Genomic DNA, 26921 nt, shown 5'->3' with positions numbered 1-26921 from the left:
GTTTTGCATTCCCAAACTACGAGAAACCAGCGACCGGGCGGCCTGTGGCCCTAACTGCAGAAGACCAGGGCTCCTTGGGCAGGATTCTGTGTGTGATGCCTGTGTCGTTTCTGAGTGGTGCCCACTCTCTCGGGCTACTCTTACCCTGAGGGGCCTCCCTGGGCTTTCTGCCCCTTGGGGACCTCCTCCTGCTTTAAAGCTTCCATAGGTCTGGTTCACCTGCACAACACCGTGTCTACTTCTTGTCCCAGATTCCAAGGCCTTCTGCCACCTGGCTCAGCCAGTCCTGTCCCGGCTACACTGCCCCTCCCTGCGACCGCAGTCCCTCAGTGTGGCATGCTGGGCCACCTGCATACCCGGCCAGCCTGCTCTGCCTGGCCAACGCCTAGTCATCTCTCACAAACCAGCTTCAGTGTCCTCCCCTCTTCTGGACGCCTCCCCTAGGCCACTCTTGCTGACTCTTACAGAGTTTTCTTTTTCTTTCATTTTATTTTCAAACAACTGCCCCTCTTTTTTAAAAGTTTTAACAGTGTGGTTTTTTTGAGCGAGTAATACATGCACATGATGAAACTTCAGAAAGCACAGAGGAGCATACCCACCCCACGCCCTCCGCCACCCCATCTGCCTCCCCAGAGGCGACCGCTGCCAGCACGTCCCCTCCCGAGCGCAGTCAGCAGCAGGCCACACGTCTGTCTTCCCCAGGCAGTGCTGACCCAGGCTGCATCCCCCCCAGCTGCCGAACCAGAAATGCCTGAGGGAGGGTGAATGGGGGCGCTCAGGCATGGGTGGGCCAGCGGTCTGATTTTTCTGGATAAAACTTCACGTTGCAGATCTATGTAGACTCGTGGAATGGCAGAGCTTGCCTAGGGGCCTTGAGCGCACAAAGAGACGAGGACGCTGAGACCAGAGAGGTGCAGGGATCTGCCCAGGATCCCTCTGCAGAGGTAAGATCAGAAACCAGGTCTCCCTCACTCTTGTTCAGTGAGTGGGGTCAGAGATGGAATAATCTAGAATACTAAGAGTTGCTCAGGAGTCAATGTTGAGAGCCGCGAGCTCCTCTGGGTTGCCCTGCACTGATGGGAACTTTCCTCTGTCCTTAGCTCATCTCCCTTGGAGAGTGGTTGGGCTGGGAATTCTCCCCTCTGGGAGAAAGACTTTCCAGAAGACTCTGCTCTCCTGCCGCCCTCCAGGGCTCTTCAGGAGGTGCCTGTGGGCTGCAGACGGAGCCGGGGCTTGGAGTCAGGACACCAGGGACAAGGTCTGCCTGGGTCACTGATCAGCCGGGTGACCCTGGGGGAGTCTTATGATGTAGAGCCCACGTTTCCTCATCTGTACCGAGGAGGTGACGACACCGTCCCCAGACCTCACAAGGCTGCTGTGGGCAACCAGAGGCAAAATGTCTGTGGAAGAGCTTCACAGACACTAAATGGAACTGCAGATGTTCGGGGCGATGACTGTTTGCAGCCCACCCAGCCTCCCTGCCAGGTCCTGCGGCCTCTTCCCCCACTCCCTGACCCCGTGGGAATGGTTGAGATAAACAAACCCGGTACCAGGAAAGAATTACTCAATGTGACACTTAATTGATGCAAAATACACAAATTCCGTGGCACAGCGCAGAATTTACAAGCGGAGGGGCCGCCAGGGCGGTAGAGGAAGGGGCGGGGGGAGGGAATTAATCACCGAGGCTCAGGCGTGAAATTAAATTCTGAGGGAAAGAAACCTCTTTCATTACTCCCGAGCAGAAGTAAAATGCTGTGGCGTGTACACGGCGACAGCCCGGGGGGACCGGGTGCTGCCAGCACCAGTGCAGGGCTGGGGGAGACAGATGGCCCTGCCTGAGAAGTCACCGAGGGGGAGGTGCACTGGGGCTGGGCTGGGCGGGGGTTCTGGGGCGCCCTAGGGAGGCTGCTGGGACTCCCTGCGGCCAGGTGAGCAGGGCCGCCCTGCGTAGGTGGTCGGGGCACTGCCGGGAGCTCGGCTTCTGCACCTGGCTCTGTCCTTCGTGAGCTGGGGGACCTGAGCCTCCTCGCTCAGCCTCTCGGCTCACTGGTTTCCTCCTTTATAAATGTGGATCATAACGCCCATCCCACTGAGTGGCTGCGGGGACAAAGTGAGCTAAGGCACACGAAAGCACTTGGTAAACTCTACGCAGCACCTAGATGTACGGGACGATTCTGATTAGGCTGTATTTTGCAGGAGCTCAGACTATTCCTGCAACTGCCACCTCTAATTTGGAAGATGCAGAAAAATGAAAGTTGTCCCCCTCCCCTCCCGCAGCTTTGGGAACATAGTGGGAATAACAGTGCAGCAATGACAGAATAACAATGGCCACAACAGCGGCAGCTGCTGTCTGTTGCGCTGCCTGTGTGGCAGGCATTACGCTGAGCTTCTTGCACTTGCCATCCTACTTTGTTCTCACAACAACCCGGTGCAGTACACTGTGTCACTCCCATTTTGCAGATGAGGAAGCTGAGGTTTGGAACTTTATTTTATGCCAGGTTGCACAACTAATGGGTGGGGTGGCTGAGACTGAAACTTTGGCCTGATTCCTAAATGCCCTTTTAATAATACACCTCATCATTCCCCCCCCCAACTTTAACAAATACTTAGCGCGTGCTGAAGAGGCCACAGATGTGCTTCCTGTCCTCAGGAAACAGCCACCTCCAATGCACTGCCACGTGTGCCATTCTCACCTGTTCCTCTTGCATTTGGGCCTGGGAACCTGGTACAAACACGCCCTTCTCGCCACCAGCCCCAGGACCTCACGGGGCTCTGGCCACTAAAGACTGAAACACCCCAGCTGACACCTGTGCCCAGCCTCAATCTCGGGACTCACCCCCATTCGCAACTCTGGGGGGTGGACCTGAAGTGCGGTGGGCTGGGGTCCCCCTCTGCACTCTGCACTGTTCCCTCCAGTATCAGTTGCATTTTTGCCGAGACAAGCAGCTTTCAGATCGCCTTGTCACATCACATCACATCAAGGCCCGCGTCACTGCATGGGGCCCCCTCCCCCAGCTCCCTCAGTTCCTTTCTCCTCCAGCTCCCTTTGTCTCTCTCCGTGTTCGGCTTTTCCCTGCCCCATGTCCAGTGCTCTGTGCCTGGGCCTCTGTCCTTTTGTCTGTCTGGGTACCCTCCTCTCTTTACCCCTGTTTCTCTATCCGGGCTTGATCTCCGAGTCTCCTCCCACCCACCCCTGCTCCGTGCAGCTGCTGATGCGCGAAGAGGAGAAGGAGAAGGGCTGGCATATCCTCCAGTTTAAAGAGTGTCTATTTTTGAGGGACTCCTGCCTATTCTCCCAAAGGCTGAGGTCCAACCAGGAGATCAGAGGGCGAAGGAGCCAGATATTCATGGAGGAGAAGGGAGCGGGCCTGCAGGAAGGCAGATTTCTGTGCCTTTCCCACATTGTATGAAAGGCATGCAAATGAGATGCAAAACACCATACAAACAAGTCACTATAATTTGGAAGTGCACCCTGAGGGAATTGGGCTGTGGAATCCAAAGTCAAGCCGCATAGCGCAGCCCCATCTCCTCCCTGTATGACAGCACAGTTTGCCTTGGCATTGATCAATGCCATCAATATTTACTGAGCACCTACTATGTGTCAGGCACAGGGCAGGGCACTGAGGACACAAGGTGAATCAGTGAGCCTGGTTGTTCCTCTCCTGGCTCCTGTTCTCCTGGTCTTGCCTTCAAAGGTGAGAGGGGTGGCAGAGAGTCAGCCCTTGGTCAGGGCAGAGCTCCCCAAAGCACAGTGCACCAGAGGCACACAGAATCGGAGCGGCCGCCTAGACCGGCTGCTTTTCCAGAGGCCTAGAGAGGTTGTGTGATTTTGTGAGTCTGATCCCAAAAGCAGGCGTTCTGGCTATTATTTCATCCTCCTTTTTTAGTCTCACTTTCTTAAGACAGAGATTTTTCAACTTGCAGGTCACAAACTGCGGACAGGTTGTCAGATCCATTTGGTAAGTTTGGACCAGCATTTAGAAAAATCTAAACAGAATGGAACAGAATAGAAAATGCCAGAGTGCCCTGCAATGGGTGCGGTAGAAAGGACCAGCATGCATCTCGCAGGTTATGAAAACAGTGTCTGTCTGGGGATTGCTGTCAAAAAAGTTTGGAAACGGCTGTTCCAGAGAGCCTTCCTTGAGGGGCACATGTGCCTTCTTTACTCTCTCTGCAGGGAGCATGGATGCGGGCATTCAACTGGCACCTTCTATGGGGTTCTGCAGCTGGAAGGACCCCGGGGCCAGGGGGCCGGAGTTTGAATTCTCCCCCTGGTTAAATAGCTCAGGCAAGTTGTTCGGCTTCCCTAAGATCTGGTTTTCTCACCTGTAAAAATTGGGAGAACCACACTCCTCACAGGGCTACTGTGGTGCCTGAACAGGTAGCAATGAGGGAAGTCCCTGGTACCCAGGGGATGCAGGAAACACCGCTTCCAGCCCTCCTAAGAAGCTGTAATCACTCCAGAAGAAGAATCCTTTACTCAGCTTAGAAATATTGTTGTTCATACATTATATTCTGCCTACTTTCAAATGTTGTGAGATGGCCTACAACAAAAGATACATATGCACTGATTGATAAGATAGACTCTTAGAAAACACCTAGAGACTTGCAGAAATACAAAAATCCCCCAAATCTAGACAAATAGTTACTATGTTTGGGTGTCAGATTTTATCTGTGAACTTCCTAACAAGGAAGGCAAAAACAGGAAAGGGAGCGAGGGGTCCATAATCCTCGCTTGAAAATGGAAACCTATAGGTTCTCCGGGAGAGTTAAGTTTATCTCTGAAGTCTTTTTTTTTTTTTTAGACAGAGTCTCACTCTATTGCCCGGGCTAGAGTGCCGTGGCATCAGCCTAGCTCACAGCAACCTCAAACTCCTGGGCTCAGGCGATCCTCCTGCCTCAGCCTCCCGAGTAGCTGGGACTACAGGCATGTGCCACCATGCCTGGCTAATTTTTTCTATATATTTTTAGTTTTCTGGTTAATTCTTTTCCATTGTTTAGTAGAGACGGGCTGGTGGGGGGGGTCTCACTCTTGCTCAGGTTGGTCTCGAACTTCTGACCTCGAGTGATCCTCCCACCTCGGCCTCCCAGAGTGTTGGGATTACAGGCGTGAGCCACCGCGCCCGGCCTATCGCTGGAGTCTTTCTATGAAAGATACCCAAACCAAACGGGAGGAGGCCCTCCCTGGTGGTTTTAGGACCTGTGTTCTTTAATCTCTTTCTCTGAGGCCGCTGAGCCCCGGGGTGGTGCAGACATGCCGAGTCCCGGGTTGGGCTGGTGCCTCCCACCCCAGCCTGCCCCGTTCTCCCCCAGCCCTCTCCCCTACCTGTCACGGAGAGGCGGGCCCCATTGCTCTGCCGGGTCTCCCCGCTATACTTGTGCTTGGTGATGCAGCGGTAGGTGGAGAGGGCGTCCTCCTTCTGTACGTCAGAGATGTACAGCCCGCCGTGGTAAGTAATAAAAAACCTGTTTTCTGGAGACACAATCAGGACATAGTCTATTACTCCCTAGTCTGGTGCAACCTCAAAGGCGGGGCAGCATCTCCGATAGATGACGGTTTTCTACACACAAACAAAATGACAAGCAGAGATTACAGTAATTGTTCCTTTACGTGTAGATGTCTCAGGGTTTAACAGAACGAAGTTGGGCTTTAGACCCAGACCAAGATCTGGCTCCCAACCCAGCTCTTTCAACTATTAGCTGTGTGACCTTGGGAAAGATACTTAACCTCTCTGAGCCTTATCTGTACAAATAATACTTCATAGGTGGATGTACAGATTTAAAAAAATAATAAACCTCAGTCCTTTTGTCTTAATTTAAATAATTTATTCACTCAACAAATGATTACTGAAGCTGAGCTGCACCAGGAGTGGGGACACGGAGATGCAGATAAGCAACGATGGTTTAACAAACAGCAGAGAAAAGGACAGGCACTATGCTCTATGGTTCCTGCCAGTGTGACAGCCACCACAGTCCCTGTCAGGGCTCAGCAGGGGGCGGGAGCCCAGGCTGCAGCACTCCCATTTAGCTGTGACTGACCGTGATGTAAGACTCTGCTCAGAGGTGGAGTGCACTTCCTTGTCTCACCCGACCTTGAGCTAATGAGGGCTAAAAACTGGATTTGAGGGTTGGGGAGGGGCTTGCACTGGACCCTCTAAGCCCATGGCAATGTCGTCCCACCGAGGCCAGACTGAGATGGAGAAGCTTACCCTGGGTTCCTCTGCCTTCTCCCTGGGGGGTTAGCCGCCTTCCCAGGCGGACATGCAGGACCCCAGGCTGCCATGTCCCCTGGGAGGGGGCATTGGAATCCGGATAGTGACAGTGGCTTAAAAGGAAGCCGCAGGGGAGAGGGGCATGCTGAATCCACGGGAAGGACCCGATAGCATCGATGTCCGGCTTTCCTAGGGAAACACTCTGGGTAGCCCCGCCCGTGCCTTTTAAACCCTATTATTTAGAGATCTGCTTCTTCCTACCTGGGGGTTGAGTAACATCCCCTCCACCAGTGACGAGAGCTCTGGCTCTGGCTCAGTCTCCTATAAGGAATATCCTGTGGTGCTGAAAACCCGCCCCACCTCCCACCCCAAGCACAAGTCCAAGGTTCTCAGCACCTGGAGGAGGAGACCTCACCAAAGGACACTTTCCACAGTAGAAGCTGTAGAACTGCACGGTTGAAAAGCTCAGTGTGCTTGACAACATCTTTGACAAATGCTCTTCAGCCTTCACGTCAATATCTCTGGGGCTGGGGAGCTCACTGCCTCAGCAGTGGCCCCTTCGGAAGTTGATCGCTCCGACTTTCAGAACCATGATCTGCGGAGCTCCCGCCACAGTCCCGCCTCGACCCAGTGCAGCTGCAGCACCAGCCAAAGCCCGTGCTCCCCCCACACTCCCTCTCAAACTGCAAGGCGGCCGTCCTGCCCTTCCACTGTGTTTCGGACTAAACAGTCTTAGGATTTTATTTTATAATAGTTACTGATTTAATTTGGCTTCAAATAACGTCATCAATCTGGTCTCTTGCTTCTGAATGAACGTTGGTTGATCTACAGTCTCCTAAGTGCACCTCCCTCTCTCCCTCCCTCTCTTCCTTCTCTCCTTCCTCCCGCCCACACACCTCCTGTAGGACTGGACCCCCATGTGCCAGGGGTTTAGCTCCACTTTGTGGGGCTCTTGCAATCAGACCTAACCCATCGGGGTAGAACGAGCAAGACGACCAGCTGCATCCACTTTCTAGGGGGGATGTGAGAGTATGGAGGAAGCCCCATCACACCACCCTCCTTGCAGTCAACGGAACACCCTGGTCTCGTCCCCATGAACCGCTGCCACACGGCTTTCCCTCCCCCTCTCCTCAGACAAGTGGTTATGTGGGCCCAGGTCTGGGGCTATGCAATGACCCCCCCATGAGCTGCATCTTGTGGGGGACCCTCCCAGATGAGCAGTCGGCCATCTGACAGCCTGCCTGTCCTCTAGATCCTGGAGTTTGTGGGCCCCCCACGCTGCCCCCCTCCAGCACACAGACCACAACTGTTTGGACCCCCACTCAGCACTGTGGACAAGGACAGGAAGGAAGGGGGAGGGCGCCGAGCCCCACAGGCGGCAGTCGGAGGGGAGTCGACGAAGCCCAGAGAAGCCTGGCTCCCCCACTGGCCTCTGCATGTGCCGTTTTGTCTCCATGTTGTGACATCCCAGAGTCAAACGCGGAAGCTCTCCGTAATTTATTATGTAACTGGGACTGGAATGCAGAACTACTGGAGGGTGTTGCTGCCAATCAGAAGTACTAGTGTCGGGAGGGGGTGGTGGTGCTGGGTGCGGAAAAACAGCAAAGGCACGGAAATCAACGCCAGCGGTCCACAGGTGCTCCAGCCCCGGACCCTGTGATCTCGCATCTCCCGGCACCTCAGGACAAACGGGGCACTTGGCCCTACGGGGATTTTAAACCAGTGTGGGGAGTGGGGTGGGGGGCCTGATGCTGCCTTGATGGTGGTGGGGAGCTAGGGTTTCTATAGCAACAAGCAGCTGCTGCATCTGATGTTTCACATCCTTCATTGTCCTCATTTTCCCCTCCCTTCCCCCCTTCTTGTGCATATTTAATTGCAGTAACGTTTTCAGACACAGTGTTTTGCTTCTCCTGAAACAAAGGCAGGCTGCAGCCAGGGGATGCACAGAGAGAGGGATGTGGGAGAGGGGAAGCAGAAATCAGGGGTATTATGCTAATCCCTCTGGGGGGGACTCGTGCAACATCAGTTCTGCATGTTTGATGAGAATCACATGATGGGCCCTGCTGGGGCAGGGAAGGAGGAAGCGGCCCGTGGAGCGAGCCTTATACGGTGCTAGGGCAGAAACAGGCACGGCCCGCAGGTCGGGGAGTCATGCCGGGATGGGGAGGAGTAGCTAGCCCACATCTTTGGCTTCTGCTCCCCAGGAGGTTGGGTCCCACTGGAGAAGGAAAAAATGGCAGGGTCCAGCCTTCCTCTTTAGGCTATTTCGAAATGTGTGGAGGGGATCATTTTTGGATGATACCATAATTGGGGGGTGCTAAGGGCATTTAGGGGCCAGGGGCCAGAGGTGCTGGGCATCCTGAGTAACCAAGAAATGCCAACAGTGTCCCTGTGTGTTTGCACTCGACGGTCCCTTTCCTTTAGGCTCTGAGACCAGGACGCAGAGCTATGTTTAAATGTGGACCCTGCCTTTGACGCTGCTTGACTCTCACATCTCAAACGCTGTGGCATCATCTGTCAACATGCTCACGACTAGGAAAGTGCCATACGTGGTTAGTGAATACTTTTCTTCTTTTTATTATTGCGGTGAACACTCTGGCCTGGTTTGCCACCCTCCTCCTGGGGGACCTAGAGCAGGACTGTAGTTTTTTTTAAAGCTAAATATTTACTGAGCATCCATTACAAGTTAGGTCCATGGGTTTATATACAAGATCTCATTTAATCCCCACAATGCTTTGAAATGGATGTTACTATTATTATTATTAACTGAAGCACAGAGAGGTTAAATAATCCATCTAAGGTCACACAGCTAGTAGGTGGTAGAGCCTGGACCATTAGTTTACTTCATATGCTCTTCCAAAGCCCTGTGCTAGGCTGACTGTCCTAGAATAGCAGCACCACTCACTGGAACATATGGTCAGCCAGCCTCTGCTTGGTTGCTTCTGTCAATGGGGTCCTCACTACCTTTGCAGGAGCAGTCACCTATTCAGTTCAGTGTGGCTGAATTTATCAAGTCCTTCTGGAGGGTCTCCAGGTCCTGGACTTGACCTTTGCCCTCTGGGATTCTACAGTTAGAAGACAATGTCTTTCCACCATGAGAGGCGGGGTTGTCAGTTCTGGGGGGCTGGTGAAGGGTGGGGAGGGGACTTGATAGGAGCCATGGGTGAGAGGAGGAGTGTAAAGAGGGGTGGAGCCCCCAGGTGTGGTGGGGCAAGCCCAGGACTGGGACTTAGGAGACTGGGTAGGCATTCTGGCCTTGCCACGAATGTTGGGGCATAGCCTGGGTTGGACAGTGTCCCCCTCAGATTAATATCCACCGGATCTGTGATGTGACCTTATTGGAAAGAGAGTGCTGTGTCAAGGCAGAGGCAGAGACTGCAGTGATGCGTCTGACATCTAGGAAACCCCAAGGACTGCCAGCAACCGCCAGAGCTGGGGGAGCCGAGGAAGGGGCCTCCCCTGGAGCCCGCAGAGAGCCGGTCCTGCTGACACCTGCACTGTGGACTTCCAGCCTCCAGAACTGTGAGACGATCAATCCCTGTTGCTATAAGCACCCGGTGGGTGGTGCTGTGCTACGACAGCCCTGGGCGCTGACGCAGGGTGTCCTTAGGGACGTCCAGTCTTCCCGCAGGCCCTCAGAGTTTCCCCATGCATAGGAAGAGAGAGAAGTTGGATTAGGCGAGTATTTTTAACCGTGTTTGGACATTAGAATCATCTAAGGAGCTTTCAAATTAAACTCAGCATCTCAGGGGGTGTGGTGGCCTGGAAATTGGTATTTTCAAAAAGCTTTTTGGGAGATTCTAAGGTGCAGGACTGAGAACCACTGGGTTGGGTAAACTCATAAAGACCCTCACGCTGACAACTGATGTCTCTATGATCTCACTTTATTTGTGTGGGTTCCACGTCTCCTTCAGGAAGATGAGGAAAACAGAACTTATATCACAGGGTTGTTGGGAGCACGAAATGAAATGCTGCATACAAAGGTCCCCAGCACATGGGTGGCTGATTCAGTGTCATTTCAGGAAGAAGAAGGGCTGGGGCAGCCCTGGCCTCCTGCAGGTTCCCCTCTTCCTCTCGGGGAGGGAGCTGGGCTGCAGAGCAGGGAGCTTCCAGATACAGGAGCCCCTCCTCGGCAATTCTAAGGCTCTGCACATAGGTGCTAAGTGAGCTCACAGTATCTTTTCTGTCTTTTTCTAAAAGGTCGAAGAGCTGGGCCTTGGAGACTCCCCAGAGCTGCAGGAGCCGTGGAGAGATAATTGCTAGAAACCTCTGGGGCTCTCGGTGGCCCCAGAGGGGCTGGACAGAGAGAGGCTGCACTCCACAAAGGTGGGGGGGGAGGGTGGCGGGAGAGGGAAGGGGGAGCTGAGGGTTTCGGGGAGTGTGGGAGCTGGACAGATCCCACATCAGCCTCCAGAGCAAAGCAAGGGAAACTACTGGATGGGGCAGGGGACGGCAGCTTCCTAACTGGCCTCCTTGCTTCCACCTGCCCCTCCTCCGTCTGTCTCGCAGTCAGAGTGATGTTAAAGCCCAAGTCAGATCATGTGGCTCCTCCCCTAGAAACCTTCCAGGGGGTCCCGTTTCACTCAAGCACAAACCAGGCACTCCACAAATACTTCCAGAATGAATGAGTGAATGAAATTTCCTGAAACTGTACGGTAGTTTTATCCCCATTTCACTCATGAGGAAGCTGCAACTTAGAAAGGTCTGATCCCAGTGGAAATTCACCTTCTCCAGGAAGCCCTCCCAGATTAACCCACTCCCATTTCCGAGTATTTCTGCATCTGGCAAACTTCTTCCCACTGGTAATCATGGTTTCTACTGTATCCAATTAGACCTTTAAAATTAATTTTTTTTGGTGAGGATTCAAAAGTCAAGATTAAACAGTCAAGATCAAAAAATTAAAAATAGAATTACCATATGATCCAGCAATTCCACTTGTGGGTATATACCCAAAGGAATTGAAAGCAGGGTCTCAAAGAGATATTTGTTCACCCATGTTCATGGCAGCATCGTGCACAATAGTCAAAAGGTGAAAACAACCCACTGTCCACGGACAGACGAATAGATAAACAAGACATAGTGTATTCACACAGTGGAGTATTCAGCCTTAAAAAAGATGGAAATGTGGACACATGCTTTGATATAGATGAACCTCAACGTCATTATCCTAAGTGAAATAAGCCAACCACACAAAGACAAATACGGTATGATCCCACTTATGGGAGGCATTTGAGGTAGTCAAACACATAGACACAGAAAGTAGAATGGTGGTTGCCAGGGGCTGGAGGGAGAGAAAAAGGGGAGGTGTTGTCTAATGGGTATAGAGTTTGAGTTTTGCAAAATGAAACTGAGCTTAAAATCTAACACTTAAAAAATGATTAAGATGGTAAATTTCATGTTATGTGTATCTTACCACAATTAGAATGGAAAAAAAAACTTTTTTGTCAACAGTGTAAAAAGTTGGAATGAGTGTGTTTGCCAGGTAGTGAGTCTCCTGTCACCAGGGGTATTTCAGTTGATGCTAAAGAAACACTTGGCTGAGATATTGCACAGGGCATTTAAGTATTGAATGGGAGAGATAAATTAGGCCATCCTTAAGATCCTGTCTTGACCAGCAACTTATAAATTCATGGTTTAAAGAATGTGGGAGCTGCAAGGCCTCTTGGAGAGCCTCACTCCAGTGGTGTTAAAATCAGTGTGCCCATGTGCACGTGTGCTGGTTTCCACCCCAGGGCCTTTGCTGTTGCCATTCCTTCTGGGCCTGAAGTGCTCTTTCCTTGACTCACTGCCAGCCTCATTCAGGTCTCTGCTTAGATGCCAGCTCTTGGAGGGGCCTTGTCTGACCACTCTATCGAAATGAGACTGTGTCCCACATGCCCGCCCAACTCCTTACTCTGCTTTATTTGTGCCCAGAGCACATGGTGTTTCTGTTTGGGAGCAAGAGGCTGTTTTAGTTCACCCCATACGTCGGCTCCAGAACACGTCTGGCACATGGCAGATGCTCAGGTGGACGCGTGTGGAATGAATGAGGCCTTTCACTCCACATGGGGTGAGACGGCTGCACCTCCAGCCTGGACTCCTGTCCCTCAGCTGCCCTGGACCCTGGGAGTCTCTCCCCCTCTACCCTCCGCCACTACACTGCAATGGTTTGGGCCACTGTTTCCTCTTTAGGCCACTTTTGATCCTTTCCTTGTTTCCCCAGCTCAGGTGAGCCCAGGCTGGGACATGAAGCAAGACTGATGGTTTGGAGCTAACAGAAGAGAAATAAGCGCAGACAACAGCACAGGCCCAGGCACTGTGGGGTGTAAGCCGTGGTGGTGACTCATCTTCTCGGTGAGGCCCCCTGCAGGGTCTCCCAGCTGAGCCAGAGTGGACAGTGTGACCTCACACTTCCCAGGAGCTCCTCAAACATGCGAGGTGAGACCCAGGGGCACCGGGCCCGGGGGAAGGCGGGAAATGGACACTCACTCTGGTCTTCCACGTCCTTCCCTGACTAAGGACTTACCTCCTCATTAGCTCATTGGACTGGAAATTTGCAAACGCTACCTCCGCCCAGAAGACAGACTACTAACAACAAAGGGCCACTCGTCCTGGGACAGACCACATGTGAGTCCAGGCCCCGGCACCCCGAGCGGAGCTACGCAACACACAAGTGCAGGCAGGGGGCAGCGACGCCCTACAGTCACGCTGCCCTGGTGTTCCACCTCTGCCTGCCTTAAGGCAAGCTCAAGCCCCTCGATGTGAGCGGTCTCCGTAGCTGGGCCCTTGAGGAAGAAGCCCTGTGTCCAGGGTCCTGCAGCCATAAACTCCCCGTCTCCAGCCCTTTGGCCACCCCTCGTGGGTACGGTCTGCTTTGAGTTTGGAGAGGGATCCAGGCTGAGCTGGTGAAGCACCTTAAATCACGTCATAAACTCAGCAAGAGAGACACCCGGAGGTGCGTGAATCAGTGGGCACCACCGGTGGAAACACAATGCCCGCGGGGACCATGCACCGCACCAGGCATGTTCACACATCCTCCCTCTCTTAAGCATCGCCGTAAGCCTGGGGAGTCCACGCTTCTCCTCTTGCCCTACAGACGAGGACACTGTGGCTCAGCCTAAGAGACTCGTCCAAGCCGCACACCTGGTGAGTGGAAGAGCCAGGGTTCATGCCTGGGCTCCTGAACACACATCTGGAGCTGTTTCCTGCAACCCAGCGTCCGGGCGAGTGTGTGCTGCATTGTGGAGGGGGCTTTGGCCAGCCTCTTCCCTGTGCGGTGGACTCTCTCCTCGTCTGGGCAGTGGCCGGTCCCCTGGCCCCTTGCTTCTTCTAGTGGTGGCTTCCTTGTCACCAGCCAGGGCCAGAGTGCTGGGCGAGCAATGAGTGAGACGAGACCAGTTTCAGAAGACAGTGCGGTTGCTGACTGGGAGGATGGACGGACGACCGCCTGTCAGAGGCTGGTGCAGAGTGAAGTAGGAGTTCGGGATGTCAGGCAGTCATCCGTCTGGGGAGGACTCAGACGCTGCGGCTTAGGGAGAAGAGGAACCAGCCGTGGCTAGGTGCCAAGTGTGAGCAGGAAGGTGCAGTCGTGAGCAGGTGGCTGAGTGTGCCTGTGAGGGAACAGAGTGTGTGCTGGCCTGTATACCTGCTGGGTACACTCGCATGGGCCGATGGGGCATTGCAGGGGACAGGGAAGGGGTTGGCAGCTTGGGGAGGCGTAGGCCTCAATGGGTGCTGTACAGAGCTCTGTATTTGGAACCAGAAACGGGAGGTTTGAGACCTGCCACCTACCAGCTGTGTGGCTTTAGGAAAAGCCCATGACTGTTCTGGGCTTCTGTTCACTCATCCCCAAATTGGGGGTCCTAAACCCTGGTTTTCTCTGCTCACGGGGTTCTTTTCGTGGTGTCCGTGCGACAGTGTTTCTGAAAGGATGTTGCGATGCATACTGCGCTGTGTGCTTGTAGAAAGGATGATGCTGAGTGTGCGAGAGCATGAGGGGTGTGTGTGAGACATGTACACTGAGCACCGGTACTCGCGTGGGGCTTGGGAGCTGCTTCTCCACTGCTGGACAAGGATGCCTTCCTGAAGCAGGAGAACCCGAAGCTGAGGGAGGGGCTTCCTGCTCTGCCACCCTCCCCCACCCTGCCAGGAAGGTCCCAGTAGGCAATGGGAGGTATGGGGTAGCGGGGAGGAGGCAAGGAATAGAATGAGGCTTTGCACCTAGACCAGGCTTTGGCCAGGGTCAGAAAAACCATTCAGTCTCTCTTGGAAGAGAAGAGATACTTAGCCTGTCACAGCCCAAGTCTGTTTCCTGGGCAGCCTCAGGATGCCAGAGCTTCCAAGCACCTCAATTGCCCCCCAGGGGCTACCAATTCCAAAAGAGAAATTGCAATCAATACAGGTTACCAGTTGCTGCTCCATGTGTTATAGATTTGTGCAAACAATGTGGTCAGCTTGCAGCTCGGAGCTTGTGGATAGTTCATAAGACTAATGAGGTAACTTGCCCCCACGATCTGGGCCATCCTTCCTCCCAGGCTATTTGTACAGTGGGGCAGGGCAGGTGGGATGATCAATACTTCCGGGCCTGTAGGAATTAGCCTCTGTCTGGGGGCCCCAGCACCAGGGCAGCCTGCAGGGAGCTATTTAAGGCAGACTCCGTGGGGCACCTGCCTTTCTTTCCTTTCTGTTGCTTCTGCTGATGGTGAGGGCCCTGGGGGCACCTGCCAGCCTGGGTTTGAAAAACCCAAGGGAAGCCAGACCCACTCTTCTTCCTCTCCTCCCCCTGGATTCTGGACTCCCAGGATTGTAAACCTTCGACCCGGGGGAGAGATTTGCAGCTTAGTAGGAGGCATGCAAGATACGAGCTAGGAACCGGGATTCAAGTCCCAGCTCCCTAGCTGGCTTTAAGTCCTAAATCCTCCTTGTTAGGGACTGAATTGTGTCCTCCCAAAATGTGTATGTTGAAGCCCTGACCCCCAATGTGGTTGTAGTTGGAGATAAAGCTTTTAAAGAGGTAGGTCAGGTTAAACGAGGTCATAGTGTGGGGCCCTGATCCAATATGACTGGTGCCTTTCTAAGAAGAGGAAGAGACACCAGGGATGTGCACGCAAAGGGAAAAGGCCACGTGAGGACACACGAGAAGACGGCCCTCTGCAAGCCAGGGAGAGAGCCCTCACCATAAACCAAACCTGCCAGCACCTTGATCTTTGACTTCCAACCTCCAGAACTAGGAAAAAAATTTTTTCAGGCCCCCAGTCTGTGGTATCGTCTTATGGCAGCCCGAGCACTCCTCACTTGGACGTGCTATTTTCTGAGGACCCTGCCAGCACTAACATTCTAGACTTGGGCCTTGTTCTGGAAGGACGTTAGGATGGGGAGAGAAAAGGGCAGTGGGGAGCTGGTCCTGAAGGTCACTAGGCTTCAGGCTGTCCCACACAGGTTGGGTTCAGAGAGTGAGAGCAATGAGGGGTAGAGGAAGACTGAGCCTGAGACCCTTGGTGGGCGTCAGGGGCCAGGAGCCGAGCGGGGCAGGGAGGACGCTGAAGGCATCACTCAGGAACAAGGTGGGCAGGGAACAGGCCCTGGGAACGGGCCTTTAACATGGGCATGGCCTCGTCTGCACCCTCGATGGAAGACTCAATCTCGTCCACCGCCTCATGTTCCACGGGAGGAAACTGAGGCACAGAGTCACACAGCTAGTCTGGGTCAGAGTGCAGATGTCAAGAGAGGCCTCCTGGCTCCTGGCCCAATGCCCTTTACTCGTGGAATTGGAATTGGGCAGAGTGGACATGGCTGGGTCAGGAGAGAACTGGATGGACGGGAGGTGGAACGTCCACTGTGCAGGCTGGTGCGGGGCGCACACAGCCAGGAGCTCTGGCCCCAGGGCTGAAGCTACAGCTGGCGTGGGAGCAGGCTAGAGGAGGGCTTCTCATCTGAAGAGCCTCCACGTGGCAGGGGGCGGGTTTATCTGCCTGTTTCTGGCATGGGGCTCCTGGGGACTTGGCTAACACCATGGTCCCATGTTCATCTTCTAAGTGTGACCCCAGGCTGGGCTGGGACTTGGTGGGCCAGGCTGCTCATGGTGGCACAAATGCTACCCTGTGTTCCCAGGGCTATTCCCTTGCTCCTTCACTGCCACTTCCTTGGGTGAGAGAGCGAGGGGCGAAGCAAGAAGATGTGGGCTTAGGGAGCAGTGCCGGCGTCACCCTGTCCTCGTGGGGTGTGACTCAGACTCTGTTTCTCCTGCAAGGCTGGAGGGTCCCCTTGCTGGCCCCAGGAGTGGTGCTGTCCTCGGCTCCCCAGGGGCCAGGTTGAGCTCCAGAGCTTGGCTGATCTTGGCTAAGTGCACTGAGGCCGCCTTCCCAACCCTGCCCAACCTTGGACTTCTAAGACGGGTTGAGACTTTGCTTGAATAAGCACCGTGGCTGAGAAATGGCTTCCATGGGACTCTCTGCTCTGCAAACACTATGCAGAGGCAGGCATGGCGGAGTCGAGTGCACTGGGCTGAGAGATGAGAAACTGGCTTCTAATTCGCTATGTGACTTTTGACAAATTTCAGTGGCCCTCTGGGCCTCAGTTTCCCTAAATGATGAATGAGGGGATTGAACCATTTGACCTTGGAGGTATCTCCCGGGCCTCACTTCCTTTGTGATTCTATGCTCTCCATGCAGCTGGCTGGGCAAGGGTGGAGGCCTCCTCCCCTGGTAACCCCGTCTCAGTTGGAGATCTGAGGGGTGCTGAGCACAGGAGCCGGTGTTGACTCAAAGCCCCAGGCCAGAGTCATCTTCCACACGGATGTGACATAACAGTCCCTCTGCACCCCTGTCCCACAAATTCCACATTCCTCGTTTGATTCACTGTCCTGATGGTGCTGAGCTGTCATCATCCGAGTCCCCCTTTCTGCTCAGTAAGAGGGATTAGGCAGGTCCCACCTTCATCTCTGCCTCGGGCTCTATAGCACGTGGCGTTACTGGGTGTCTGAAGGACTCGGAGGACCCTGGATGTTCAGCACAGTGGAGTGAAGATAGCCCGGCTCTGGCGTCAGAAGGGCGTGGGTCCGAATTGTGTTCCCCTTTCTAGCTGGGTGATGCTGGATGAGACATTGAATCTCTGAACCTATTTCCTGAAAGAACTAAATGAGTTAAAGAATGTATCCAACACAGTGCCTGGCACATAACAGGCAGTAAGTGTTTGTTGAATGACTGAATAAATAAACAAATGTATAACTTTCCGAAGTGGGGCACTGGGAACTTGACCTGGGTCTCAGCCTCCAAGTCCAGGCTCTGCAAACCATTCCCACCCCCTCCTAGCTGCCCACGGACTGGTCTTTTAAGTAGGTAGGAGGGTGCTTGGGGTCCTGGCAGAGTGATCGCTCTGGACGACTGGGATCTAGAAGGGCCGCATCGCTGTGCCCGGAGCAGCCCCTACGGAGTCCTAGGGAGTCTCAGGGAGAGACCGGTAGGAGAAACTTGGGGCGAGGAGGGGAGGGGAAGAGGCTAGTTTTCTCTCTGTCCCTGAATCCTTTTCTCTAAATACAGCTCCGTCTTTCTCTACCCCAGGATTAGCACACATCTCTCATTCTCATATTGCAACAAGATTTTATTTCTAATTATGCTGTAATAAAACTGGAGCGCTCCCAGGCTTCCTTTCAAATGACTTGTACACACACTGCCGATTGGACCCCGCTCAGCCCCATTGTAATAGCATTTCCCTGACATTCATTAGACATGCATGAGAGGGGCGCTTTAAGAATAGAACTGCATTTAAATGGATTTGCTGAGAGAGGAAGACGAAAAAAAGAGAGGCGGGGGGGAGAGGGAGAGGGAGAGAGGTTTGTTGAACAAACTATGAAAACAAGATGCCATAATAACAGGGTGCTGAAATAAGCCTCTTTATTCCCAGCCTGGTCCGCTGCACATGGCAGAGCCCAGCCGGGGGCGACAGCCTCCACCCTTCCCGGAGCCCCCACCCCCGCCTTTATGTTCCCCGCCAGGGGGCTTCGTGGCTCTCGCTCCATGTGTCAGATGCTCACGGTGTAATCGAAATCACTGTTATTACAATTTGGGAGAGCTGCCTGGCTTCAGCAGAACCCCAGTGGCTGCCCGGCGCCAGCAGGGAGGGCCACCCTTGTGTTCTGGGGCCCTGGGGGGGGGCGTGGTGGCTGCCTGCCCCGGGCTCACCTCTAAGGTGCGGCCCCACCCTTCTGCCTCCTCCCGGAATGGCCACCCGCACCACAGACCCCCACCAGCCCCTGAGCAGTTGGGATTTTTCCTTTATCCTGGGTGGCTCTGCAGCTCAGAGGTGACAGGAAGACCCCAGGGCCTGGCCCTCATGGAGCCCATGCTCCTTGCTCGGCCCTCCCCTCCCATAGCACCCTGCGTGCCATAAAGGCCACGCTGCTGCCACTTATCAAGCGCCTACTGTGTGCCCGTACCGACTGTGGTCTCATCTAATCCATTCTCCTCCCTGTAGCCAGGTCCTCCTGAAAGAGACATCTGGTCATGCTGAAAAACATCCTGCGGCTTCCCAATTTTCTTAGGATGAAGACCAAAATCCTTAACAGGGCGGCCAAAGCTCACCATCCACCCCCTGACCCCATCTCTGGGCCTGTCCCTGAATTCCAGCTGCGCTGGTCTCCTCTGGCCTACTCCTTGCCCAAACCTTGCTGCTACTTGGGACACTCTTCCCATCCCCTTCCCAAGGTTCCTAGAGATGAGGTCTTGCTTTGTCACCCTGGCTGCAGTGGTGCCATCATAGCTCACTGTAACCTTGAACTCCTGGGCTCGGGCCATCCTCCCGCCTCAGCCTCCTGAGTAGCTAACTATAGGCATGTGCCATCATGCCCGTTAATTTTTCTATTTTCTGTAGAGACAGGGTCTCACTATGTTGCCCAGGCTGGTCTTGAACTCCTGGCCTCAAGCAATCCTCCTGCCTTGGCCTCCCAAAGTGTTGGGATTATAGGTGTGAGCCACTGTGCCAGCCCCCAAGTTTCATTCTGACCCACCCCTCAGAGCTCAGCTCACACCCCTTCCCCAAGAAGACTGTCCCCATGAGGGTCTTCTGCACACTCATCTCTGCTGGGATGAGGTGTGGACTGAGTCACTCAGGCCTGGCACTGACCCTGGAGTGTAAGCCCCTGAGGGGTGGTGCAGGTCCTGGCCGCTGCTGTCACCCCAGCCCCAGCTCAGTGACAATGGAACGGATTCCAGGCACTGTGCCAGCACACTACCTGCCTTCCCCTGTTTAGTCCTTGCTACAGCCTTGCTGAGGCGTGAGGGGGTTTTTCTTCCCCTCTAATAGATAAGCAACTTGACCGAAATCACAAAGCTGGGCTGTCCATGCGTTTGCAAAGTACTTGCTGATGCACTGTATGGCCATGGGGATTCCCACCGGTTCCCTCCCACAGGGGGTGCCCCCTGCCCTCGGCAAGGCCCCCTCACACCCTCACTGAGAGTCCGGCTAACCAGGAGCCCCCTCACTTTCCAGACGGTTCGTGGCTCCCCACTGCTGGATCACACAGCCTGGGACCTGGAAGGGCCTCAAGTTTCATCTGGATGCTCTCCTGACTGTGCCATGTGGGGTCATCCTCACATTTCCAGGCAGGATGCAAGCTCTTTAAAGATGCTACATCCCACTCTCTGACCCCCCCACAGAACACCTGGGCCATGGCTAGGAATTCCCAGGGGCCCTGTCAATGCTGGTCAGATCACACTGCAAACCGAGCACTGGATCCAGAGCCTGAAGAGTGGCCTCTGCCACTCTGTAGCTGTGTGACCTGGAGGCAAGTCCCAGACAAGAAGCCCTCTGAGCCTCAGTCTCCTCATCTGTAAAGTGGTGACAATCACACCCGCCTACAGGGCTCCTGGGAGGAGTCGCTGGCTGCTGTGGAATCATGCCTCGCTTCAGTTCTGTCTTCGCTACATTGCCTTCTTCGGTGTCTCTGTTTGGTGACGACGTGGTGCTTCCAGACAGGGAAGGAGAAAGCTGGTCTTTCAAAGTGTCCCAGGCGGAAGTGGCTAAAAGGGCATGGCACTGCGACCTCTTGAAGCCGTGTGATGTCTGTCCCTGTGCGCCCCATGTGGCTGCAAGGGCGCTGGGTGGCTGTGGGCACCGTCCCTCTGTCCTTCCTACGGTTGCTTCCCCGATTAGGACCTCCCCACCCCAGAGGCCCCCCTGCTCCAGAGGCCCCCCTGCTCCAGAGGCCTCCAGGGCTCACGTCCGGCAGAGAGAGGCCCCACAGTGAGGGGCCGGCCTCTCCCAAGGCCAAGAGCAGCTGCAGGTCCATCCGTCTCTGCCTCCCAGGCCTTAGCGCAGCCCACGCCTTGCACTCAGTAAAGGCCCCGTGCACGCTGGTGAGCGAGACCACAGCCTCCGCGAGGCAGGGGCTCCCTGCCTGTCCTGTGCCGGACTCAGTTTTGGTCACACACTTTGATGGTGGTGCTCAAAAAATACTCATTGAATGAATGAATGAATGAGGGCTTGGATCTTGGCCTGTTACCTCACTGGTACTTGGCTCTGAAGTCGGATAGACTTTGGTTCCATCAGTGTGATCTCACGCAGGTTGCCTAACCTCTCTGACTCAGTTTCCTCATCTATAAAATTGTGCTGATAACGGTACCAACCACACAGATTTGTAGTGTCGTATGAATTAAAGCTCCTGGCCTGGCGCCCGCACAGTGACTGGTCAATAAATGATCATTCTCACGGTTAGGACTCACAGAGTCCCAGGAAGGGAGGATCCTTCGTCGTCTATGTCAGCACACTCCAGAGCCTGGAGTGACCGCATGTGTTGGCGGTTCTAGATCATTCTGGAGTCCCATTTACCTCTTCTTAGAACTCTTCAAAGGCCTCTGCTGCTGCTCAAATGGCAGGGGCAATTCAGCTATCCTGAACATCCATCTTTTTAACTTACAGACGACTCAGCGTGACTGTACCACACACCAGCCACGCCAGCCGGGGAGCTTATCAGCAAAGGTGGAAGTGTTCACAGTCCTGTCAACATCTGTGTCTTATCAGCTCTCAAAGTACGTCTGTCTTATTGAAAAGGTGTGAATACACAAGTGCTCTGCCCCGAGTCAACTGGTCCGTGCACCGACCTCTCGACGCTGTGTGACCTCAGTACCTTTCAGCTCTAAGTCACATCCTACTTTCCCTGTCCCCTGTGCAGTCCTCCGTCATTTCTTGCTCCCTTAGCTTGCGGTATCTGTATGCTTTTCCTGGCTTCCATCACATGCTTGCCTTTCACTGTTGATTTGTAAGATGCACTGATGGTTTGTCATCCGTGGTGGCAGTGGACAGGGCGAGGGGAAGGGGAGGGTGGTGGAGACGCCCTCTTGTTTGTCGATTTCCACAAAGTGCTGGATACTTTACTTGCATTGCCTCGATTTAATCTGGAGAGGCAGTTGACATTATCCCCATTTTATAGACAAGGAAACTGGGCTCATGGAGATTTAGAAGCTTGCCCAAGATCACACAGCTAGAAAAAAACACAACTGGGATTTGAAGCTAGATTGTCTGACTCCACAGCTCCTTCAGGGCAGAGACCCCAAGTCCCCCCACAGTGCCTGGCCTGGAAGCCGGCATCTGCTTATCGACATTAGCTATGGAAGACAGCCGTCTTCTAGGGTGTCACAAACATTACTTGCGAAATGTAGGTAAGGGCTTCACACCGGGCTAGGCACACAGTAAGGGCATAATTGATGATCCTTGCTATGCTCTCTGTGCACTTATCTTCTGAGGGGAAGCACTGGCCCCTCCAGCCCCCTGGGAACACACTGCCTCCCCACCTCAGCAGTCCCCCGAGTGGCGCCAGCTCCCGGCCTCCCCACAGCACTTGGAATTCTGAGCTCATTCACCAGACAGGTGCAATTTCCCACCTCTCACTCGCTAACACTTTCTGCACAATCGATCACAAAACTGTTTCCAAATTAACCTAGATTTAGCTGCAGCCTCACCTCTTCTGACTCTGGCAATTTTCTCGCTTCCTCTGTTAACTCCTCCAGACACCGGCCTCCCTGTCCCTCTTCCTCCCCATGAAAATGCCTTGTTAACCCCGAGTCAGGGTCTCCGCCCAGAGCGACCCTCTTGCCCCCATCTCAGACTGTGCCGGACTTGGCCTCAGCCATGGTTTGGGGACCGGGCCAGGCAATTCCCTTCTTTTCCTGCTACCTCTTCTCAGGAGTTACTCTATATGCTAAGCTTTCTTCTAATAAATGTTTTGGGTTGAAGGGGCCATAAAGTTTCCTCTGCAACAGTCCCTAGAAATGTGTAAAAAGAAAGATCTGGGAGGACAAAGTTCAGAGAGAATCGGGGCAAGGGGAGTTTGGGGATCTAACTCAGGGTTGAAACAAGCATGTCTGGGTCATTCCAAGAGCTGTATTCCCCACGCCCACTGAGTTCCGGCCCTGAAACAGCGGAGAAGGAAAATATCAATAGCACTGACTGAGCACCTACTGTGTGCTAGGTGCTGTACTCTGTGCCTTGCCACAACCTTGGCAGACGGGTATTATCACTATCACTGTCCAGGTGGGGAAGCCGAGGCTCAGAGAGGGTGGGTACGCTGTTGAGCTGTTCGTGTCACAGCCCCAGGAAGCAAGAGGGGTCCTGAGCGCGGCTCTCTTATCCACGGTGCCAAACCACCTCTGCCTGGGCCTGCCTAAAGTCTCCCGAGGGACACGTGGGGGGCAGGAAGACAAGGAAGGAAAGGCCTGCACTGGGGGCATGCCTTTGTCATTCTTCCGCCACCTAAGCTCCAGCTTTAGACCTGCCTCCCTGGCCCGTGAGTCAGAGGCAGTTGCTGCCCGAAGACCTGGAAGCTGCGGTGGTGGGGGCCGGGGTGGGGGGACCGTGGCTGACTCTGGAGGGAGTGAGCCTGTGAGGGCCTCGTGTCATTTACCCACAGGGCTTCGGTGGCCCGGTGGCTGTGGGGGCATCCCAGCACATCAGCAGTTACACAATCAAAGAACAAGGAGGAATTAATATCCCCGAGGTGGTCCGGAGCTTCTGATACCAGCAGAAAATTACAGGACAGGAGATGAGGAGTATTACAGAATGAGTGGGAGGGGCACAGATCTCCATGGCTAATCCTGTTAAGGAGACAACGTCTTATCAGACTCATTATGCCTGTGAAAGGAGGGAGCAAGGAGGGGGAGGAGGAGGGGGGAGAGAGGGAGATGGGGACTCCCCGGGAAGGGAGAGAGGTGGGAGCTGTGGCTGCAGAGCCTGCAGGTTACACAGAGGCGGGCGTGCGGCTGGTGGGGGTCTGACCCCGTGCCTGTCTGTCTCTGTGCTCCTCAGACCCAGGCCAGGGGTAAAAACCCTCCCTGGGAGCTGCCTCCCCTCTGGGCTACAGGGAATGCCAGCCAGGGAGCAGCTCTCCCTGCCCCGATAATTGTCTGAACTCACAGGTGCCTGGGGAGAGAGAAGGAGCCTCAACTCTCCTTTCGCATAATCCTCATCTAGACTCATCTCCATGGATTGAAGACGACCATCCCCAATCTATACAGGCACTGAAAAACCAAAAACACCCCATGTCTGCAAAGCACTTTCCTGTCTGGACCTTCATTTGATACTCACAATCCTCCCTCTCCCCATCCCTCCAGATGGACAGGAAGGGGATCCCATGGCCTAGGAAGTCAGAGACTTAGCAGCTGAGCATCCTTGGGCAAATCACTTAACCTCTCTGGGCAATTATTTTCTCATCTTAAAAATAGAGCTCAACTAAATCTGCCCTAGATCTACTTCACAGGGTCCTTGTGAGGATGAAAAGGGATAATGTATGCGAGAGGGCCTCGTAATCTGTGAAACATTTACATAAAAAGAAGTGATTGTTGTCACAGGTTCAGCTAGGTTAAGCGTCCTGCTAGTGGTAGGTAACAAGGCTGGAAGTGGTAAGCCGGGGCCTGGACCTTTAGTTTCAAACTCAGGGTTATTTCTGCTGTCATGAAGTCACTCCACTGCCCTGTCTGGGACTAGCCAAACATGAGGGAATTCAGCTGGTACAAACCTGAGTATCTGCTTATTAAGAGCCCACTGTATGCTCAGTATTGTTTCAGCCTGGAGGAAAGACACTGCTTGTTGTCTACCCAATACCTACTCTCCCTTTCTTCCAAATTTGTCTGGGTTGGCAAAGTGCCCATCATTGCCTGTTCTGGGTGATGGGATCAAGTTCGTTGGGGGAGGAGGGTGGGAAAGGGCTTCCAGGAAAGGTCTTATTTTCCAAACTTAAAGGGCAGACACATGGATCAAAGACTGAAATGTAAGAGTCTAAAACAATAAAACTTTTAGAAGAAAACATTTGGCAATGATTTCTTGGCTAAGACACCTACAGCATAAGCAACAAAAGAAAAAAAAATAGATAAATTGGACTACATCAAACTTTAAAACTTCTATGCATCAAAGGGCACAAAGGCAACCCAAGGAATGGAAGAAAATATTTGCAGATCATATCTCTATAAGGGTTTAATATCCAGAATAGATAAAGAATTCTTACAATTCAACAACAAAAAACAAACAACCCAGTTTAAAAATGGGCTAAAGTCTTGAACAGACTTTTTTCCAAAGAAGATACAGATGGCCAGTAGGCACAGGAAAAGATGTTCAACATTAGAGAAATGAAAATCAAAATTACGTCCTACCTCACACCCATTAGGATGACTACTTTTAAGAGAAAACCCCAAAGTCAGAAAGTAACAAGTGTTGGCAAAGATATGGAGAAACTAGAACCCTTGTGTGCTATTGGTGGGAATGTAAGGTGGTGCAGCTGCTATGAAAAACAGTATGGTAGTTCCTCAAAAAATTAAACCCAGAATTACCATATGATCCAGAAATTCCACTTCCGGAATACCCAGAATTGAAGCAATGACTCGAAGAGGTATTTGTACACCCACATTCATAGTAGCATTACGCACAATACCCGAAAGGTGGAAGCAACCCAAGTGTCCACCGACAAATGAACGGATAAATAGAATATTGTGTATACACATCATGGAATATTATTCAGCCTTAAGAAGGAAGGAAATTCTGATACATGCTACAACATGGGTGAACCTTGAGGACATTATCCTAAGTGAAATAAGTCAGATACAAAGGGACAAATACTGTACGATTCCACTTATGTGGGGTACCTAGGTTAGTCAAATTCATAGTGACAAGAAGTAGGATGGTGGCTGGCAGGGGCTGCGGGGAGGGGAAATGGGGAATTATTGCTTAATGGGTACAAAGTTTCTGTATGGGTTGATGGAAAATGTTAGAAATAGTGGTGATGGTTGCACAACATCCATGTACTTAGTAGAGCTGCAATGGATGCTTAAAATGCTGAAGACGGTTAAAGTTTTATGTTATACGTATTCTGATACAATAATAAAGGACAGTTGCCATTGGTACAAGCCTTTTAAACTTTTTTCTGCCTCTTTTTTTCCTGCTGGAAGGGTGAAAATGAGGCTCAGCCATGCAGCAGCTGTCTTGCAATCATGAGGCTGGCAGAGCAGGAAAAAAGGAGTCTGGTCTCCTGAACTGCCTGCTCCCAGACTCCTTGTTATATATATAAAAACAACTCTCTAATTTGGCTGGGCCATTGTGGAAGGCTTTGGTTACCTTTGCAGCCAAATGCAGTCCTAATGGGGACAGCAGCTAAAGCTCATTGCCTCTGACTGCTTCCACCCCTGCTGTCTCTTCTATACCATCGTCTGACATGATGGACCTCGTATCTCCTGAAAACACCACGCTCTCTGCCTTTGCTCGTGCCGGGCCCTCTGCGTGGCCCCTCTTCCTTCTGAGCCGCCTCCTTTTTTGGCCAGACAGCTGCTTCCCTGGTCTTGCGGACTCGAGTTGGGCATTGCCCTGGCTGGGTTGGTCCCCCACGTCTGGGCCCCCTGGCACCTCTCGCCACCTCTCTCATGCTATTCTCCTTTTCCTTAAAATTGGCTGTTTTCATGTTGTCTCCCCGCTACACAGTGAGCTCCTTGAAGGTCAAGATCTTGTTCAGATCTGGACCCCTGGTGCTCGCAGGGGTGGCAGGCACACGGTAGGGGCTCAGTAATGACGGGTTGACCGCAGCTCTTCCGACATCCAAGGGCTCACAATTTGAGGAAGTGGAAACAAAATTCCCTGACAAGAGCAGCCCAAGGTGCTCAGCGGACCACTCTGTCTGAAGAGTCAGGGAAGATGTCACAGAGGAGGTCACAGTCGAGCCGGGCCCTGAAGGACACATATGTGTCTTTCTCCTGGTTTAGGGATGAGGCGAAGTATCTGAAGTGAAGGATACACTCTGTCAAAGGTGACAGGACAGAGGACGGTGTCTGGGAAGCTGGGGTGCATGGGGCAGGGGAGGGGAGGGGTCTGGTGGGCGATGAGTTTGGGCCGTGGGGCCAGAGTGGGAAGTGTCGGGTGTAAGAGAGAGGGGCTTGCCTTTTAGCCCACGCACAGGTGGCTGCTGATGGCTTTCGGTGGAGGGAGGGAGGGTTGTGCTGGGCACAAGGTCAGCTCTACGGACATGTCAGCTTGTCCCCTGCCATCAGCTTGGATGCACAGAAAGCTCTCTCTGCTGGAGTGTGGAGGAGGCCTGGGTGGGGGGAGGTTGGAGGTGGGCATCAGGAACCTGGAGGAGCCTATCCCAGGAGTCCTGGAGGAGCAGGAAGAAGAGGAGGAAGAAGTGGAGGAGGAAGGTGTGATGTGCTGCAGAGAGGAGAGACTGCAGTCACCCTGTCCTGAGAGCCAAGTCCTGGCTCTGTC

The 26921-nt window shown here is 53.3% G+C and overlaps 1 protein-coding gene across 1 annotated transcript in view; it reads right to left on the bottom strand.

The window, feature by feature from the left end:
* The window catches only part of DSCAML1 (DS cell adhesion molecule like 1), a 326542-nt gene that overhangs the window by 87023 nt on the left and 212598 nt on the right, over nucleotides 1–26921 (bottom strand). The window contains exon 4 of the mRNA XM_045556390.1: nucleotides 5327–5473. Within this exon, the coding sequence (XP_045412346.1) occupies nucleotides 5327–5473 (147 nt within the window). The remainder of the gene's footprint in view (nucleotides 1–5326; nucleotides 5474–26921) is intronic.

This window comes from Lemur catta, chromosome 7, assembly GCF_020740605.2.
Source record: "Lemur catta isolate mLemCat1 chromosome 7, mLemCat1.pri, whole genome shotgun sequence".
NCBI lineage: Eukaryota > Metazoa > Chordata > Mammalia > Primates > Lemuridae > Lemur > Lemur catta.
This window is presented reverse-complemented; position numbering and strand designations above follow the sequence as displayed.